Raw genomic sequence first — 20702 nt, forward strand, 5'->3', positions numbered from 1 at the left:
TATTTTGGGAAGAGAGTTTTAAAAAAAGTGATTGATTTGATGTGTATAAGAGAGAATGATTTTGGAAAGTAGATAACCAAACAAAATTTTGAGATTTTTTTTGAAAAAATTTGTTTGGTTTGATTACTCTTGAAAATTTATTTGTAGAGAATTTTTTTCAAATTTTTTTTTGAAAAACAAACCAAACAAGCCCTTCGTATCTGAATTTTTAATTAATTATAATTTATTTTATCTTTTTATATTTCCCAATCACTTAGACCAGGATTGGCAAGTCCCAAAAAATTTAAAAAGTCAAAAAGTTACACAAAAAATAAAAAAGTCATTCACTGTGCTTGGTTACCAGTTTTTCAAAACACTTTTCAGAAAATTCTACTTTCTTATTTTTCGTGTTTTTTTGTTTTTACTGATTTTTTTTAATATTTTAGGCAATTTTTTTACTTTTTAAACACACCTAACATAAATACACCTAAGCAGTAAAAAAAATGTAAAAAAATCTTTTAAAATTTTACTAAATACCAAAAATACAAAAAAAATACAAGAATTCAGTACATTTTTTGTATTTCTATGTATTTATTAATTTTTTAAAACATTTTTTCACAAAATTTTTACTTTTTAGATACCTCTAACTAAGGTGCATCTAAAAAAGTAAAAAAAATGTTTAAAATTTAAAAAATATTCACTAAAAACAAAAGAATACGAAAACCAAAAAACTCAGTTTTCAAAAAACTTAATCCAGAAAACTCAAACCAAACACACTGATTACTATTCACAAATAAAAAATATTAAAATAGTATTTTATACATTTTTATAATACAAAAGTTTGAATTACACTATCAAAAGTACTGCCCCAGCAAGAAGGCACGTCATACACTTTTTGGGCAAAAAAAAAAAATTACATATGTAAAGCCACAAAGTTTGATAGTAATGTTGGGCCCTTGGGAGCCCACTAAGGGTTTCGTTTTGATAATTCGAACCATTCAATATGTAAAACTTGTTGAGTACTATATGCTTGTAAAAAATCACATTAATCGGATATCGTTAACTATATGATCAACTTAGTTTTGTATAAACAAAACGGATGGTGTGATAATTAACTATTGAAAAAAAACTAATCCGATTATATAGCTATCGATATTCGATCAACGTGATTTTTTATAGGTATATAATACTCAACGATTTGTACATATTGAACGGTTTAGATTATTAAAATAGAATCTATGGTGAGCCCCACGGACCAACCATCATTGTCCAAACACTTTGCCCCGAAAGAGGCAATAATTTGCTAGTAAGACACGCTACCCAGCAGGGCAGCCGTACAACCTACTCAACTTTCTTTCCCTATATAATTTTTTATTACATATTTTTTTGTAAAAAGGCAAAAAAATTAACTCAAACATCCATATTTTTTTCTTCAACTTTTTTGTCTAAAAAAATAAAAAATACACACCCCAAATAACCCCTTAATATAATATTTTATTCACTCATATTCTTTATCAATCATAATATTATAAAATATTACATGTCTATATTTTAAAATTATTGAATAATTATTCGTCCAAGGGCACTTTCGTAATTCAGAACATCAACTATTTCAAAACGACTGCCATATATTCATATTCTTACTGGCTTGACATGTGAGGTATGAACAGGACCAAAAACTGAAAAGCCCTGTCTCTGTATGTGTGTGTATATATATATAGTTCACACACTGTTTTAGTCGAGAACTTTCTTGAATAAACTCTTCGCAGCGTAACAATTTCTTCACAGGTTAGTAATTTGTTTACTTTTTTTAATAATTTTTTTTTGAAATGGTGTTGTTATTGATTGATTAGTTTAGTATTTGATCGCCTTAATTAGTTATGTTTGCCTGTTAGGACTTGTTAATCTGCAATGTATACAAAATCGAAGTGTTTGTCTTCAGCCTGGGTGTTCTTTTTTCATGGAATAAAAAAAAATTCGATCTCGATCTGGGTATACAATTATTTGAACCCTAGATCATTTCCAAAATTATGTTGTGAACTATACAGAGATCATCTTCTCTGGTTGTTTAATTTTGTTGCATGAAAAAGATCTGTCATGTTATTTTTCTGTTTCGTTTGATTCTTGAGAAATTATTATAATAAAAAAAGGATTAATTTCACTTGTATTACCTAAAATATAGCCAAAATTTATTTTATTTTAAGAAGCCGCTATTTCCACTCTAGTTTACTCCAAATGCACTCCATGCCTTTTTCTTATTCTACATAGTTACATAATTACATTAATACATTTTTTTACTTTTGTACATATACCTCAATTATTGAACGATTTTAGTAATTATGTATAATAAGGACAAAGAATGGAGTGTATTTGGAGCAAAGTGGAGTGGGAATAGCGGTTTCCTTATTTTATTCCTAAACTAGTTTAATTTTTATTTAGGCCTCGTTTGGAAAAGCTTTAGTAACTTTTTGGCTTTTTGGCTAAAATATTATGTAAAAAAAACTAGTATGTTTGGGATTACTTTTTGATTTTTTACGAAAAGATGTGCAAATAGTAGAGAGAAAAAGGGAATCTTTGACTTTTTAGTATAGGTTGGCAGTTTTTGGTTTTTTTAGCAACTTTTTGGCTTTTAGGCTAAAAAGTGATGTTACCAAACGAGGCCTAGTCCCTAAAGTTTTTAATTTCAGATAAAGGGCAAAAAGGTCATTTTAAAATTTTTAACAATTTAAACCATATTATTAAACCCTAATTTATTTATTTATTGTTTTGAAATGAGGAGTGGCGAAGAAGATGGTGGGTGTTTGGTTGTAGTTTGTAAGTTCTCTAATATAGCGTGAGTAAGAAGATAGGTGTTTGTGAAATTAGAAACTTCATGGACTAAACTAGATGAAATGGATAGTATAGTGATGAAGTAGAAAAAATGACAATAGTTCAAGGGATAAAAGTGAAATTAACCCTATATTTAAAAGAAAAGAAAATTTGTTATATTTAATTCTCACTCACTACCACCATTTGATCACACCTTTTCAAAAATTCATAGAATTCCTTCATTTTCTGCCATCTTCTTGGCAATTACATGGAATATTACATTATAGTGATTCTTGATTCCTGGCTATTGTTACTGCAAATGGCGTCGTGAGATAATTGACTTATGGTTGTCCTTCTAACTATTACCCATATTGAACGATAAATTTGCTGGATGTGCATCCAGTTTGTTGTCATCCTTTTGATTGTCAGTGGTTGCAAAATCACAGTTGGCTAGGGAAGTTTGTCTTTTCATTACAGAGTTTCTGTTGGATGGATAAAAGGAGATTTTTACCGTTACATTATGCATTAAAGTATCACAACAATAGTTCTTTTGGTAAATGCCCTATCTGGGAAGCGGTATCTGCTGGGGATTATGATAGACTTTAGTCAAATAAAAAATAAGAAAGATGGAATGAGGCTTTCATTGTGTGAAGCTACGCTAATAGCATATTGTATTCTATAGCAATTTCAATTCCAAATCATGTGAGGAACAGATATATTGGATCTAATTTTGCTTTGAAATTCCATACTTGCTGTTGATATTTAAATCCATTTTTTGTAAAAGCATGTTCTTCATGTTTAACATCCTTTTTTTTTTTTAATTTTTTTTTTTTAATGCATTCTTAACATGACACGGGATTTACTTCTTTCTTCAACCAGATCAGAAAGATATGGATTCGGGTGCATTTACTGTCGAAGTTATAGGTCTGCCCCCTGAAGCAACAGAGAAGGATGTCTATGATTTCTTTGCCTTCTGTGGGACGATTGAACATGTTGACATTGTCAGGTGATATGAGAAACATAATAAATTTAGAATTTTTTATGTATTTGATGATTGATTTATTTATTTATTTCCCCATAACTTTCATTCACATCTTATATTTGTCTTTGTGTCACAGTGAGAATTTCATGGCTTCTTTGTTGACTTTGTTTTTAATAGAGAAAGTAGTGATGATTTTCTGTTGCCGTTGTTGTCACGTTATTACAATTTGATTGTTGGATATTAACATATCTTTCATCTTTTGCAATTTTCTGTACACAAGGCAAATCTAGACATTTCTTAAGGAAAGATTTAGTGGCTGAAGTTTCATTTACTGTACTGTTATTGGTAGTTTTTTGAAGTTTCATCGGACAATGTGTTTCCACACAAATTTATCCTGATAAATAATTGGCTGTTTTCATCTTGTATTGGAACTTTTTTAATGCCTTAACAAACTTGTACTAGATTTTTTAATGACATCATAAACCAGTGAAGTGCAATTACCTTACCATGGTGTGTCACACACACACATGCAGAGATAGCTTGTTTCCTTTATGGGGTTTTTAACAAAAAAATCGTATATATAAAACTTGTACCATATTGAGTCCAAAAAATATTGTACAAACCCTAAAAGGCCTCTAGCTATTCAAAAGGCAAAAAACCACAGCTTTTATATGTGGTGCTAAAAATGACAATGAAATAAACCATATTTGTTATAGTACACCATTTGGAATTTTTTTCTTTCTTACTTATATATATATATATATATATTATGAAATAGTGTGAATTGCTCTGTAGGTGTGAATAAAATAGTGCAAATTGCTGTGTGAAACACTATGACATTTTTAAAGCACTCAATAAGAAGTGTGAACATTCCCATCCAATAATAATCATCCATTAGCTAGTTTGAATATTCTTATTTTCTTATTCTGAAAAATACAAAAGTCATTCGATAAAAAATTGTGAGCTTTCACACTGAAAATACAAAAATCACCTGTAAAAAATTTGTTGGGTGAGGAGAGGGGAGAAAAGGTGATAAACTATTGGTTTAGTGTGAGAGGATAAGTTCCAAGAAAATGTGTGTGAAGAACAGAGGAGTGCTACCTTAGAAGTTTTATTTCTAAAAAATGGATGCTCTTCTCGATAATTCAATACAGCCAAGAAACAAACACAATAAATGATGTAACAAAGCAAGAACAAATGAATAAGGAATCAATTTTACCAATTTAGAAATTGATGGATATGCTTCCCAACCAATAAAGGAGGTTGTGGCGTGACAATACATAGCATTTAAGACAAAGGGTAAAACAACCATAATCTAAAAAATGGATGCTCTTCTCGATAATTCAATACAGCCAGGAAACAAACACAATAAATGATGTAACAAAGCAAGAACAAATGAATAAGGAATCAATTTTACCAATTTAGAAATTGATGGATATGCTTCCCAACCAATAAAGGAGGTTGTGGCGTGACAATACATAGCATTTAAGACAAAGGGTAAAACAACCATAAATGACCTTAAAATTTAAATATAGGTCTCGTGAATGATCAAAACATTCATTTAGTGTGGGACTTAGGGGTGGTTTGGGATGTTCTAAATAAGTGCACTTTTTGACTTTTTATGAAGTATGGGTTGGGTTTGGGTTGGATTTGAAGTGATGTAGTGGAGAGGTGATGTGATTTAAATAAGATGATGTGACTTAAATAGGATAGTAACTTTTTGACTTTTTGACTTTTTTAGTACATGACAAACATGGCCTTAATGGGTAAATAGACTTGATGTGGGATTTATTTGAAAACAATATCATATAATGGGAATTTCCACCAATATTCCCTCCCCTTTTTTTTTTTTTTTTTTGTTTCCCCTTTCATTCTGTTTTGCTACCAGTCTAATGCTATGGATCTTATGAGGTTTTCTTGAATATTCTAGGGTAAATTACATTTTGCACCCCTGCACTTTGCACCAATCTTATTTTGCTCCTTACACATGAAATTGTGATAGTCAACCTGTTGCACTTCTGGTTAAGTGTCAATGTCCTCATTTTGTTTCTCTATTGTTTAAATCTTTAATAGAATCTAGTCATGTGATAAGCATATGACTACAAAATGAGGGTAAAGTAAGAAAATTACCCTTGTTTCCCACCATTTCATCCCCAAATTTACATTAAATTATGAATGTATTAAGCTAAATTAAAACACAGATTGTGAATGATTAATGTGATGAACTAGGGTTCTGCAAAAATTAGAATCACGAAACTCTATTTTCCACAATAACACAGACTTCCGTATATTCCTCTTTCTTTCCCTTTAATTTCTCTATTGCGTGTTTGATTTCAGATGCTCTATTTTCTTACATTCTCGTCCCTATTTTCAACATATGAACATATATATATATATATATTGTATTACATAACTCTCACATGCTTTTCATGTGGGACAAAGTGTGTATTGATGGGAAATGAGGAAGATTTTCTTCTCTTGCCATCATTTTGTAGTTACATGCTTGTCATATGATTGGATTCTGTTAACAATGGAGTAACAAAAAAGGGGCATTGACATTTGATCAGAAATGCAAGGGGAACTTGACTGTTAAAGTGGGATTTTGTCCAAAGTGCAGGGTGCAAAGTGTAATTTACCCAATATTCTATTATGGGTGAAGCGTAGACATAAAAGGAATGTGGTAATTTAAAAGGGCACCACTTCAAGTATTAATCAGTGTGTTTTGTTTGAGTTTTTTGGATTAAGTTTTTTTAAAATTGAGTTTTTTGGTTTTCGTATTTTTTTGTTTTTAGTGAATATTTTTAAAATTTTAAACATTTTTTTTACTTTTTTAGATGCACCTTACTTAGATGTATCTAAAAAGTTAAAAATTTGTGAAAAAATATTTTAAAAAATTAATAAACACATAAACATACAAAAAAATATACTAAATTCTCGTATTGTTTTTGTATTTTTGGTATTTAGTAAATTTTTAAAAGGTTTTTTTCACAAATTTTTTACTTTGTAGGTATATTAATGTTAGGTGTGTCTAAAAGTAAAAAAACTTGCTTAAAATATTAAAAAAATTCAGTAAAAACAAAAAAACACGGAAAATAAGAAAGTAGAATTTTCTGAAAAGTGTTTTTGGAAAAATGGAACCAAGCAAATTGAATGATATTTCACCTACTAAAAAATGGTATTGAGGAAATATTGTCGGCCATTGCTAAGAGTAGTCAATCCCAAATCCAAACCATGGTGTGAAAAAAATACCCTTCAAATGTTTTAATTGAGCCTTTTTTGTTTTTGTTATCCGACAGAATTTTTTTTTTCTTTTTTTTTCCTTCCTCTTTTGTTTTCTCTTGTGAAAGTTGTGGATAACTTCTCCTTTATAGATTATTCATGGTCAGATGTTTTTGAGAACAACTGAAGTCACGGTTCTTCATATGATTATGAAATATAGTTTGGTAAATAACATTGGGTTGTTGCACATTACCCCCTATGATTTGAATATATGCCGACACCTCCCTGTAGTTTTGGATTGATGTGCAACTGTTACCTTTTCCATCCAAACAAACAAGAGGTGTGGTCCACGCGCCCAATGCGCATGTATGGCTCTGTTTGATGATTTTTCCTCCAAAAATGATTTGTCCAAAAGACCAAAATGACCTTAGCCTTCACTATATAAGAAAATGATGTCAAATGACTTGTTATTACTCACCAAAATTGTCCCATTGAAGTGGAAAACATCCTACTGCCTCTATTTTTTTTTTCTTTTTTTTTTTTTACTTTTTTCATATGTTTAATTTTCTTTCTATTCTATTGTGCTAGTTGCATCTCTTATTTATTTATTTATTTTATTCTTTTGATTTGTTTAATTTTTCTTCTACTCTATTATGCTAATGACCGTCTTTTTTTCTTTTTTCCTTTTTAATTTTATTGTTTAGTTTTATTTTTTTTATTACCTTATTTAATAATATTTTAAATTAAAGATACATATACTTATATGTTAGCAAATTAAATTACAAATTAACCTAACTACCTTAATTTATTATCATAAATTATCTTAATTAAGTTTAAATTTTTAACTTAATTTCTTATTTAATAACATTTTAAATTATATATACAAATATATAATTAACCCATAAATTAATCTAAACACCTTTATTACCATAAAATCAAATCATAAAATTTAAAATTAAAACTTAAAAAAGAGAGGGAACCAGTAGATATTGCAATGTTCCTAACAAATTGCACAATATAGTAGAAACAAAATTAAACAAATCAACAAAAAAATAAAATGAAAATAAAAAATAAAAGAGTTAGGTGTTTGTATATATAATTTAAAATGTTATTAAATAAGAAATGAAGTTAAAAATTAGTAGTTAATTAAGGTAATTTTATGAAAATAAATTAGGGCAGTTAGATTAATTTATAAAGGAAAATTTACCCATAAGTCTTAGTTTCTGAAAAGTTGAACCATTTAGTCCTAAAAGTTTTCTTATGCTCCATTTAGTCCCATTTGCACATCAATCTAATATTTGAAATATTAATCTGATGTTCGAAATCTAATGTTCGAAACATTAATCTGATGTTCGAAATCTAATGTTCGAAACATTAATATGATGTTTGAAACATTGTAATGGGACCTTTCAGTCTATAAGAAAACTTTTAGGACTAAACAGGGTATAAGTTATTTATTTAGGATTTATTGGTGCATCCCCCATTTATAATTTATATATGTATTTATTTATGTATATGTATATGTTTAATTTAAAATATTATTAAATAAGGTAATTTTGTGATAATAAATTAGGATGTTTAGTTTAATTTATAATTTAATTTGTTATATATATAAAATGTTAAATAAAAAAAGTAGGTTAAAAATTAAAAAATAGATTAAAGTAATTTTATGATTTGATTTTATGGTAATAAATGTGTTTAGATTAATTTATGTTTTAATTATATACAAATATATTTTTATATATAATTTAAAATGTTATTAAAAAGGAAATTAACTTAAAAATTCATTAAGGTAATTTTATGATAATAGATTACGGTGATTACGTTAATTTATGATTTAATTTGTTAAATATGTGATTAATATAGAAAGTTAAATGTATTAGAGAAGAGACAAAAAATAGCCTTTTATGTAAGGGTAAATTAGTCTTTTTAACATTAACTGTTAACAGTGCTATGGTTGCACATTAGTCCAAAACCATGGTGGAGGTATCTGCATATATTCAAACTATAGGGGGGTAAAGTGCTTTAGCGTCAAACCACAAGGGGGTAAAGTACTTTTTACCCAATATAATTTAAGAAAGACAACAAGAGTGGGGGGGAAGACAATATGGTGCTGAAGACAAAATTCTACACTGGGGGAGAAGAGGAGTGTCTATTCATAATACAAGTTAGGTATATTCTGTGGCATATATGCAACATTTTAAGGGTTAAGTAAGGCTTAATAGTAATTAGCTTCATAGCTTACCACATTTTTTGAATTAAAAAGTGGATATAGTGAAACGTAGAAATTGAAAAATGGACAGCCATAATATCCTTTAAATATCTGTAAGTGGTGTCAGTAATGGAAACATTGATTCCCTACTATCTATCAAAGTAGGTAGGACATCCTTCCAAACCATTCTGGCCTATTATGGACATCCTTCCAAACCATTCTGGCCTATTATTTTATTGATAGGGATTTTACTGATGCTGAAGGTAGCTTGCTTACCAAGGCACCAACTTGAGAAGCTAGTTGTCAAAAAGGAGTAATGAGGAAGACAAGCCGATAAAGACCGTTTTTATCTCCCTCCACTCATTACAGCAGAACCAAACTTGTTTCTGTCTTTAATCTTGGCTTCTTTTGTTAGTCTTTCTGCATGCCCTTTGTTGTTAGAGATGGAAAGTGCAATTGGTAAAGCTGGTTTTATTAGGAAAGCAAGGAGGTCTTTCCAATACATTTCAAGTGGCAGAAGTTTGAACATACCTATACCCTCTTGCTTTAGTGGCTGCTGCTGGAGTTGTTGTGTTTGTGTGGCTTCAGTTGAAATTGTCGCCCACAAATAACTTTGTCTGAAGGGGATTTTTTTCTCAATTAAGAATACCCTCAACTGGATGAATTTACTGATTTCACAAAACTCTTGTGGTCACGACTTTTCTCTTTACTTTCTACGTTCCGGTGGATATGGATATGAATGAAAATTCAACAAACCATTTATTAGCTGTGATATAATATTACTTTGACCTGTGTTGTGTGCATGTTATTGCACATTTTTGCTTCCTGATAAGAGTATTATAGCCCAGTGATGTTTGTATGTCTATCAGCTTCAAAATGTTCATTATTGCCTTGTGCTTCTTATCAATAAGAGACAAGAAACTGTTAGGTGCATTTTTGCTAGTTTCTCTAGCAGTGCACCTTCTTTTTTTTGGTATAATGCTTTTAGTACATGTGTTTTTCCTGATTCAAGACTCTTATGCTTGTCTTTGGAAAGACAGAGTTGGTGAATATGCCTGTTCAGCCTATGTGACATTTAAAGATGCTTATGCCGTGCAAACAGCAGTCTTGCTTAGTGTAAGTTTTCTTCTGTACTTATCCCTTTTTCCCTGGTTCAGCTTAAGGCTACTTGCAAATCTTTGCCAGGAATTTTAGAATACTTGTTGGTAGCTACAGGATTTTCAGTGAGCGTACAATTCATTTTCCCAAGAACGAGAACGTGCAGTTTTGAAGTAGTGCTTAAACAGTGTTGACCTGAGCAAATGCTACTGATTTAAGGATCTGTAGAATCAGGGTTGGGAGCGGCCATTACTAACTGCAACAGTAAATGCTTTGATGTGAAATGCTTAGCTGTTCATACTCTGTATGTGTATAGTTATATATGTTTCCCCATAAATCTTCTGCAATATTGCAAAATGCTTAGCTGCTCATACTGTGAAATCTCTGAATGTTATATCTGTTCTTTTTTTTACTGCACATAGCCCGTTGAGTTGGCTATATTTAAAGCAAGTGTTGCCTTGCCGTTTGATACATACTCAAATTGGGCTGTCATTATTGATCCATCTTCTCTACCCTTAAAATTGAACAAATATTGAGCATAATAGTGAAGCCATCTTACGTGGTGTCACTGGCCAATAAAAACTCGCAAATGCATTAAGTGGTCAATTCTTGTCGCCCACTAACCCAACAATGATGGTCTCTACGTCAAATCAACAATGCTCATTGGCTGATGATACCACCACGTGATATCACCATTACATCCAATATCTACTCGGTTGGGGCCTCTATTACCCAATCTAAATTAAATGCAGCTTATAACCTATCTTCAGAATCATGGCATTAATGATTCCCAGATCAACCCTTTTGGAACGTAAAAATGTTTCCCTTTTTTTTTTTTTTTTTTTTTTTTCATTAAGTAAAATTTTCATTTTGTTTAAATGTACTTTACATCTCAGGGAGCTACACTTTTGGATCAACACATCTGCATAACACCCTGGGGGCATTATGAAGATGAATTTGATTTTTGGAATCGGCCTTCATGGAAGATTGAAGATGAAACTGATTCAGCTGTATGCATCTTTCCTTTGTTTTGGTTGCTCTATTAAGTTGGTTTGATGCTAGATAGTCTCTTATTTTCGGAGTATTCATCATTCTAAGCTCTTTCTTTATCTTAACAGCCCTCACAAGGAGGCCAATTTGTTCCTTCTGCTGGAGAAGCAGTAACAATGGCTCAAGATGTAGTTAAAACCATGCTAGCCAAAGGATATGTACTGGGCAAAGATGCATTGAGCAAGGCCAAAGCTATTGATGAATCTCATCAGGTCTCCGCAACTGCAGTGGCCAAGGTTGCTGAACTGAGTGAGAGAATTGGGCTCACTGATAAGTTTTGTGCAGGGGTTGAAGCTGTCATGTCTGTGGATCAAAAGTACCACATTTCAGACACCACGAAATCAGCAGTATCAGCTACAGGGAGAACAGCTGTAGCAGCAGCAAACTCTGTGGTCAGCAGTAGTTACTTCTCTAAGGGAGCTCTTTGGGTATCGGATGCACTAACTCGGGCAGCGAAAGTTGCAGGTGATTTGGGTACTGGGACTGCTAAAAATGAGAAGCTGGCTTGACTCGAGTACAGGTTCTTGATCTTGTCTTGTAGCATTTGCTTAAAGACAGTATATGTAGTTTTCTAATGTACATACAATCTTGTTACTAAAACCTAAGAGAGATGAATGAAACAAAGTTTTATGCAAATTTTGTGTAATGTTTGAGGAGCATGATGTCTTTTAAACTTTGGGTGCTCTTCAACTGGTGGCGGACTATTCCTCCACAGAGGAGTCACCATTTACATTGGCATGAATCTATGTACTTGGAATTTGTCAAGAAATTTACTCAGAAAATCAATGTGGTTCAGATTTAATTCTTGCGTGGTGGAGTTTGCACGGAGTTTGAATTTGGATCATATCACAGATTGATTTTTCTTGGTAAATTTTTTAATACAAATTGCAAGTATATAACATTGCTGGTTTTGTGCTGACATGATAATACAAATAGAAAGCATAGTGAATCGATTACTCTTTTGATCCTATCATATTCCTATTCTCTGCTTCAGTATAGTGCTATTGTCTATCAGGATATTATTGGGAGGGATATTGACACATGTTGCAGCTAGTTTAGTTTGTTTATTTACTTATTAGTCCCCGACAACGTATTCTTGAATCATGAGGTAGGCTTTACCAAAATGTGCGCATTTCTTAATGAGGTAGGCTCTACCAAAATGTGTGGTTTCACCTATGTAAGAGGATTATATCTGATTATGTCGAATTTTATGTACTTAGAAGAACTACCTATTTTTCCACTAGCGGTGACGGGCCAATGCAGTCTAGTGGTGAGACTGAGATGGGGTGGAGTAATTAGGTTCAACGTATTGATACTGCACCTGAAAAAAAATAAAAAATAAAATAAATAGTAGATGACTATATATATTTTTTCACTATCTTAGTAGATGACTATATATATTTTTTCACTATCTTATTTAAATGAGTTAAAAAGAGATGAGTGTATTTTTGACGTGTCTTATGTTATTTTACCAAAACAATTAGGAGTAATTATAAATTAGAAGAAACAAAAACATGGAAGTGCAAGTTGTACGTGCTTTGAACCACTATTGTTCACTTTCAAGGAGTCGATCATTATTAATTATAAAGATTTATTTTTTCTTTTGTAGGACCAGGTTTTATGTAACTCCGCCAAGATTATTTAACAACTCTGTCGGTTTCAGTAAAGGCGGAGGGTTATGTGTCAAGTAATCGACAGTCAACACGTAAAAAGTTGCTCAGATCTCTTATGAAATGAATCCTATTTTGAAAATAACTTTTGATAGAATTGAGTAGAGAAGAAAGATTCGTGTAGCCGACCTTATTTGATGGACTCTAAGACTTGGTTTGGTTTGATTTAATAAGAATTTTTTTGTAATTATTTCTTTCTTTCTTTCTTATTATAAGGTGTTTTTTTTTTTTTTTTTTTTTTTTTTTTTGGGATATAATAGTTGTTGATGTTGGACACGTGTATATGTTTGTTAGATTTTCTTACATAATTAATTGTTTAATGTGATGTAAGTCTCAAATTATTTATAAATATTTTTATATTGATGGATATAAAAAAAATGTAAGTATTTGTATACTCTAGTCCCGTTTGGTGTAACTGTTAAAACAGATTATAGATTATAGCTTAACAGATTATACATTATGATTTTAATCAGAAGCTGTTAATCTATTTGGTGTAACTGTGAGATTATAGATTTAAATTTGTTATCCCAAATAGGCAACCCAAGAGGGGGGTGAATTGAGTTATTAAAAATTTCACAATATTAAAAATAACACAATATTCAGAATTTTAATAAATAAAAAAAAACAGAATAATAATTATCAATATAAAAGTAGAAGAGATAGAGAGAGAAAATCAAACACTGCGATTTATAGTGGTTCGGCACACCAGGCCTACGTCCACTCCCCAAGGAACCTCCTTGAGAATTTCTTTACTATCAATTAAATAAATACACCACCAAGCTTGTGGATTTGGCACAGGACTTACTCTTATCTATTGAGCCTCACTCAACAATAAATGCCTTACCCTTACAAAATCTCTCACAAAAATAAGGAATAAGAATAAGTGGTAATTGAACCCACTTTTACAATAATTCTCTCACAAAGAGTAGATATGAAAGTGTAAGAACAAAAACTAGACTTAGATCTGAAAGTGAAAGAGAAGAATACAATTTGGAGCTCACAGAAAATTTTCTCTTCAAGTTCTTTATTTTTTCTCCACACACAACACTTCTATTTATACACAAAAATATACCCGTTGGACGCTCCTTGCTGACGTCATGGCTTACATAAGCACGCTCCTGACGTCATGGCTTACATAAGCACGCTCCTGATGTCATGGCTTACATAAGCACACTCTTGATGTCATCGCTTACATAAGCACACTCCTTGATTTTGAATAGTCAGCAAAAGATAAAAAATAAGACTGATTTTTTCTTTTTGTTTTTTCAAACATGGAGCCACCATTTTTGTAGACAATTTAATACAAAGTTCACAACTTTCAAACAAACAAATAATTTTCTCCATCTAGTTTATAATATATATATATATATATACACATATTTATATAACTCCATCTTTTTCTTCTTGTTTGATTATAATATGATATAATCAATGTAATGTAAAAAATTTAATAGCGCACGTGATGTATTCTATTCATATTACATGCAATATATATATAATGTTCTAATCAAATATTTGCATAAAAAAAATCTCTTTAATAATATTTATGATGGATATGAAAATATATGCCTTCTTTAAAATATTGTATAAGTTGTAGAGATTTTAAACTAAATATATTCTACCACTCCATATTAATTTTGTCAACACAAGACAACCCATCTATATTAAATTTGTCAAAATAATATAATTAATCAAAATTTTTAATCAATTTTAATTTTGTCAAAAAGTAAATAGTGATCACCCTAAATTTTCAAAAAGTAAATAGTAAAGTTTTCAAAAATATTTTTATTTTAATTTTGTCAAAAAGTGAATAGTGATCAACTTAAATTTTCAAAAAGTGAATAGTAAAGTTTTCAAAAATATTTTTATTATAATATTTAACAAATATATATATTTTTAAAAAGATAATATTTTGTGTCAAATAATATGTATATTAAAAAAATCCAAATTGTTATAAATAATATTTTAGACATTATCAAAATTAAATAATATGATTAACAAAATTGTTGAGTAATGTTTGTTAAATAAGTTGTGAAGTAATTTTTTTAATTAATTTTTATTTTTTGTTATTCATTACTTGTCTACATTTTACATAAAAAATAATAATAATAATCTATAATCAATTTTTGGTCTTTTTCTATTTTTAAAAAAATAAAAAATAAAAAAAATCTAAAACTATAACTGTAAATTAATATGTTCACAGCAGAAGTTGATAATCAGAAGTAAAGGGTGAGCAGTTCTTCAGAATCAGTTTTGAGTTAAAATAAAATGTTAAAATTAGAAATTATTTGAAATAGGTTTAACCGAATAATCCAAAATAACTTTTCCAAAACTAAATATTATAAATAAACTCAAAAAAATCTAAACAAACACCCCCTCTGTGTCCTTAATTGCATTTTTTTTTAGAAAAAGAAAGTCAGGAGATTAGATTATTATTATTAATAGGCATTTGATGCTTCGTTATAAGCACAAAACCCGAACGTTCCTCATGAAAATCTAGGGGTACACGTGCTAATTTATATCTTCATATTTTTGTAGTTCCTGTTTTTTATTTTTTATTTTCATTGATTTGCAATTCCTCCAAACAACTATCAAGATATAGTGAGTTTATTTTCCTTCATTTGATGACTAATTTTGGTATTATTAAAGCGCAAGGATCTTCTAAAATAATTTTTTAAATAGGGGTTGTTTGGGATGTCCTAAATAAGTGTACTTTTTGTCTTTTTGGACTAAAAAATTGAGGAAAAAAATAGAGATGTTTGGATTAACTCTTTGACTTTTTATGAAAAAACGTGTATTAAAAAATTGTATAAATTAGTGTGTAAGGGAAAATTAGGATTAGGAGTTGTGCAGCCATAATTTTTAACTTTTGGTGAATAGTGATAACTTTTTAACTTTTTGAGTAACTTTTTAGTTTTTTGACTTTTTTGCAACTTGCCAAACTTGACCTTAATTCTGACCTTGTTTGTAAAGAGTGGTAGGTTAAAATAGTCTACTAAGGCCAAGTTTGGAGAGTCTCAAAAAAGCTAAAAATCCAAAAAGTTACTCAAAAAGTTAAAAAATTATCACTATTCACCAAAAGTCAACAATTACGGTTGCACAACTCCTAATACTAATTTTTCCCTATACATTAATTTATACAATTTTTTAATACACATTTTTCCATAAAAAGTCAAAAAGTTAACCCAAACATTTATATTTTCAACTTGGGCCTAGCTTTAGTCCAGTCCACCATCGGATTGGACCGTGCTGTTGGGCCCGTGGGGGCCCACCACGGGTCCCATTTTGAAAATCTGAACCGTTCAATGTGTAGAACTCATCGAGTATTATATGTTTATGAAAAATCACGTTAATCAGATATCGATAGCTATGTGATCAAAATAGTTTTTTTATCAACCGTTAATTTATTCACCGTCTTTTTTTTATACAAAACTGATTTGATCACATAGCTATCGATATCCGATCAACGTAATTTTTCACAAATATATAGTACTCGACGAGTTCTACACATTGAACGGTTCAGATTTTTAAAATGAGACCCATGGTGGACCCCCACGGGCCCAACAGCACGGTCCAGTCCGATGGCGAACTAGACCAAAGCCAGACCCTTTCAACCTTAACTTTTTAGTCTAAAAAGATAAAAAATACATTTATTTAGGACACCCCAAACAACCCTTAAAAGATAAAATAAGTTAAAATAGTCAATAAAAAAATTACTCTAAGATAATTTTAGAAAAAGTCAGCCTAAAAATTCGGACTCGTTATAAAAACTTACATTATGCTAATTTATTATTTCCCAAATCTTATTTTAATGAGATTAAACGGCAAGGAAGACGGTAGTTTAAGAGAATTTTGTTTGTCACTATGTTATACCATTTTGAGTAAATTACATTTTGGAAAATGATTGGAAGTTCTAATTGAGCATCCCTAATTCACAAAAAGTTATTGGTTGGTCTAGAGACACCTTGTGACTATTTCCCTGGTGGAAAATGTCTCGTAGCTCAAATTTTGTGGCTCAAAAGTGGCTCAAATGACCAAAACGACGTCGTTTTGGCCATTTTTATGTTGTTCTGTACTCAAAACGACGTCGTTTTGGCCATTTGAGCCACTTTTGAGCCACAAAATTTGAGCTACGTAGCATTGTCGTTCCCTGGCTAATCATAACCCACGTGTTCCCTCATGTTCCCCAATCACACAACATAAAATTATGGAACACACACTTCCACTAATCAGAACACATCTGGGACACCACGTGACTGTGCCCTCTGACTAATGAATAACTTCTCCCAATACACCCTCCAATAACATAAAATAGACCATGTACAAAGGAGGACCCACACTCCTCATCCATCCTCTCTTCGTTCCCTCTCTCTTCCACCTTATTAGAAATCAAAATGAAAGTAATGTTGTTAATGTATATATGGTATATATTTCTACATATATTAGGTATTGATTTCTTAGATATATTAAGTATTGCCATAGTAAGGTCTCTTATAGGATACTCTTTCTCATAGTTAAATTTCTAGTATGATACTCTTTTTCAGCCTATATATATAGGCCTTCTATTGTATAGGACAATTCATTCAATACAATACATATTATTTTATCTCTCGCTCTCTCTCTATGATTTTAACATGATATCAGAGCTAGGTTAAGTACCTAGTAATTTCACTTCACCAGCAAGCGATAGCCTTGCCTTAGTCGCCTGCCGAACCTCAACTTATTTCGCTGTCATATTTCCCTGCCAGTATCGCTTCGTGGTGATCTCTTTCTTTTGTCCGCTGGTTTATTCCTACCCCAATTATCTCTATCATTTTATTTTATTTTATTTTTTTACTGGCAATCCATTTGTTTTTTCACTCTGTCTTTCTCTCTGCTTCAACCTCATATAGGTTTCTATCTTCAAACCTATTTGCGTTTGAGGAGGGTATTATATCTATATCATGGTGAACATGGTCATACATCATGTAAACCACCTAAGCCATCCTTTGTGGCTGATATCATGGTGAACATGGTTATACACCATGTAAACCACCTAAGTCGTTCCCTGTGGCGCGCAACTCAAGCCGCCCCCTGTGGCGCACCACCCAAGTCGCTCCTTGCACACCATCCAAGCCGACTCAGTTATTTGTTGCCATCATCATTCAACACCACGTCATAAGTTATGTGTGTGTTACGCTTGTTGATTCAATATCCAGTTCTCTACATCGGTCCGCATAAACCCTTTTAAACTGTCCTGATATTGATTCCGATTAACCAATCTCTACAACCCCATAAACTGTCTCCCGACATTAGCTTCGGCCTCTAATCTCGGCATTAGTTTTAGCCAATTTCTATATCGGTCCGGCAAGACCTTAAACTGTCCTGGCATTAGTTTCAGCCAATTCCTACAATGGTCCGACAAGACCATAAACTGTCTTCTGGCATTAGTTTCAACATCTGATCTATTTCAAGCGCCCTTGCGCTCCCGTTTGGATTTTGTAATTTATTTGCCTTTTATTTTATTTAATTTTATTTTATATTTTAGTTTCTCTCTCCAAACTCAAGATGTTTGTCCTCCTTGAGTTTGAGGGAGGATGTTAATGTATATTGGTATATATTCCTACATATGTTAGTTATTGATTTCCTAAATAAATTAGGTATTGCCATAGTTAGGTCTCTTATAAGATACTCTTTTTCATAATTAGGTCTCGTTTGGGAACATGCTAATTTAGTAACTTTTTTGCTATTTGGCTAAAATATGAACTAAAAAAAATTAGTATGTTTGGGATGATTTTTTTGGTTTTTTACAAAAAGATGTGTAAAAAGTAGAAAGAAAAGAGAATTTTTGATTTTTTGGTATGAGTTGTTGGCTTTTTGGCTAAACCGGCTAGTCCCCAAATGAGGCCTTAGATTTCTAGTAGGATACTTTTTCTCAGCCTATATATGTATAGGACAATTTATTCAATACAATACATATTATTTTATCTCTCTTTACTATTCTAACAAATTACATTTTATCCCTTTTAATACTGGCATATATCATTTTTACATCGTTGAATAAAAAATTATAACATTTTATTTCCTTCATCTACTATTTTTTTCTTCTTCTTAGTTTGGACTTTTATAACAAAAATACAATTTTTCGCAATAAGATAAATTATACTTTACTCCCTTGAATTATTACTTAATATCACTTTAACTCTATTAATTAAAAAATTCTATACTTTGTCATATTAACTATCAATTTATATTAGTGTAAACCTTTCGTTAAAAATTCATTACATATATAGATGAAAAATTGACATATGACTTACCCATGATATATCAAAATTTATGAATTGTCTAAATTGACATTATTCTTTTATCCTTTTTTTCTTCTCCTCAAAAAGCCGCAATAGTAGCCATAGTATAGACAACATGATAAAGTGTAACATTTTTTAGTTGAAGGGTGCAAAGTGATATTGAGTGAAAATTTAGAAGAGTAAAGTGTAATTTATTCTATAGCTGAAAGGGTATTTATTTTATTTTTTTTCAAGAATCAAGAAAGTTTAGCTTGAAAAAAAATTAATAGATGAGAGGAAAAAAAATGATACAATACAATATAGTTGAGAAAGGTAAAGCGTAATTCACTCTACCATTTTTCGCCTAATGATGAACCAAATGAAAATCTCGCTTCTTTTATTTTTATTTTTATTTTTTCCCCTCCAAATTGTTCTAACCTAGCAGTCCATAAAGAAAAAAGAAGGATTGGATTTCTCTAAAGTTTAAATCTAAATTCGAGAGAAGTTGAGGGGCTGTAGTGCTCACAACGAATCCCGTTTCGATGATTTAAGTCATTTATATTGTAAGACATTCAATGTATTTAATTCATAAAAAATAAATAAATTGATCCAACTTGTAATAATTCCCATAAACCCCTCAAGTTTATATGAATTTGAGAGAAGTTAAACTCAAATAAAAAATAATTGGTCTAGGATATATGATGTTGGGGATTTCAATGATATGTAGGAAGCCTGCTCAAAAAACCAAAAAAATAAATGATACGTAGGAAACAATTGTCATTGTAACTATTCGAAAAATGTAAATGGTATTTATTTAGCTTTAATTTTGTGTTTGTTATACATCATCATTAGGCATAAATTATAATGTTCAATTTCCAAACAAATCAAAATGGTTGCAGTGGACCTTGGGCGCAAGCTAATTTCACATCTGCGAACTTTTCCCATAGACACAGAGAAAGTTCTATTGGCACTTTCTTTGTAATTTTTTTTTTTTTTTTTTGGTAAAAATGGTCATGTTGTAATTCTCTAAATTATTTAATATTATGTGGTCAAAGATTTTTTGAAACTCACTACCGAAGTCAAATGGCGTTTGTACAAATTAAATTACTTTATGTTATTTATTTAATTAATTAACTAAGTTGTTTGGTTAATTAACAAATTAAATAATTATTCAATGATAATGGAGCTTCAACTGTTCTTAAAAGTCAGGAGGTTGTTGAGGTTTATCTCCTAAAATGGTTACCTTATTCCCTAATTTGTTGCTAAATGACAGCTATAGATGAAAATTATATGAATTTGGGATAGCTGTTGTGCTGGGGATACAACGGACCCTGAAGTGGGCCCATTTGGCTACACAACAGTGGCTATTGTGCCCGCAGCATAGCAACCACCCCAAATCTAAATTACATGGGATTTGAAGA

At 30.7% G+C, this 20702-nt stretch overlaps 1 protein-coding gene across 2 annotated transcripts; it reads left to right on the plus strand.

Annotated features, from left to right (window-relative positions):
• The first annotated feature begins 1576 nt into the window (after window positions 1-1576).
• On the plus strand, window positions 1577-11984 carry LOC114266124 (RNA-binding (RRM/RBD/RNP motifs) family protein). Of its 2 annotated transcripts, none has more exons than XM_028207015.2 (5): window positions 1577-1767; window positions 3672-3793; window positions 10241-10316; window positions 11195-11308; window positions 11417-11984. In XM_028207015.2, exons 2-5 carry the CDS (start codon window positions 3678-3680, stop codon window positions 11855-11857), a joined length of 747 nt encoding a protein of 248 aa, XP_028062816.1. In that variant the 5' UTR covers window positions 1577-1767; window positions 3672-3677; the 3' UTR covers window positions 11858-11984. The 2 variants fall into 2 exon arrangements, with proteins under 2 accessions (XP_028062816.1, XP_028062815.1); XM_028207014.2 differs by having other exon boundaries at window positions 1606-1767; window positions 3667-3793.
• Window positions 11985-20702: the final 8718 nt, after the last annotated feature.

The sequence above is a fragment of the Camellia sinensis genome, chromosome 11 (assembly GCF_055761805.1).
Source record: "Camellia sinensis isolate YWXY chromosome 11, ASM5576180v1, whole genome shotgun sequence".
NCBI lineage: Eukaryota > Viridiplantae > Streptophyta > Magnoliopsida > Ericales > Theaceae > Camellia > Camellia sinensis.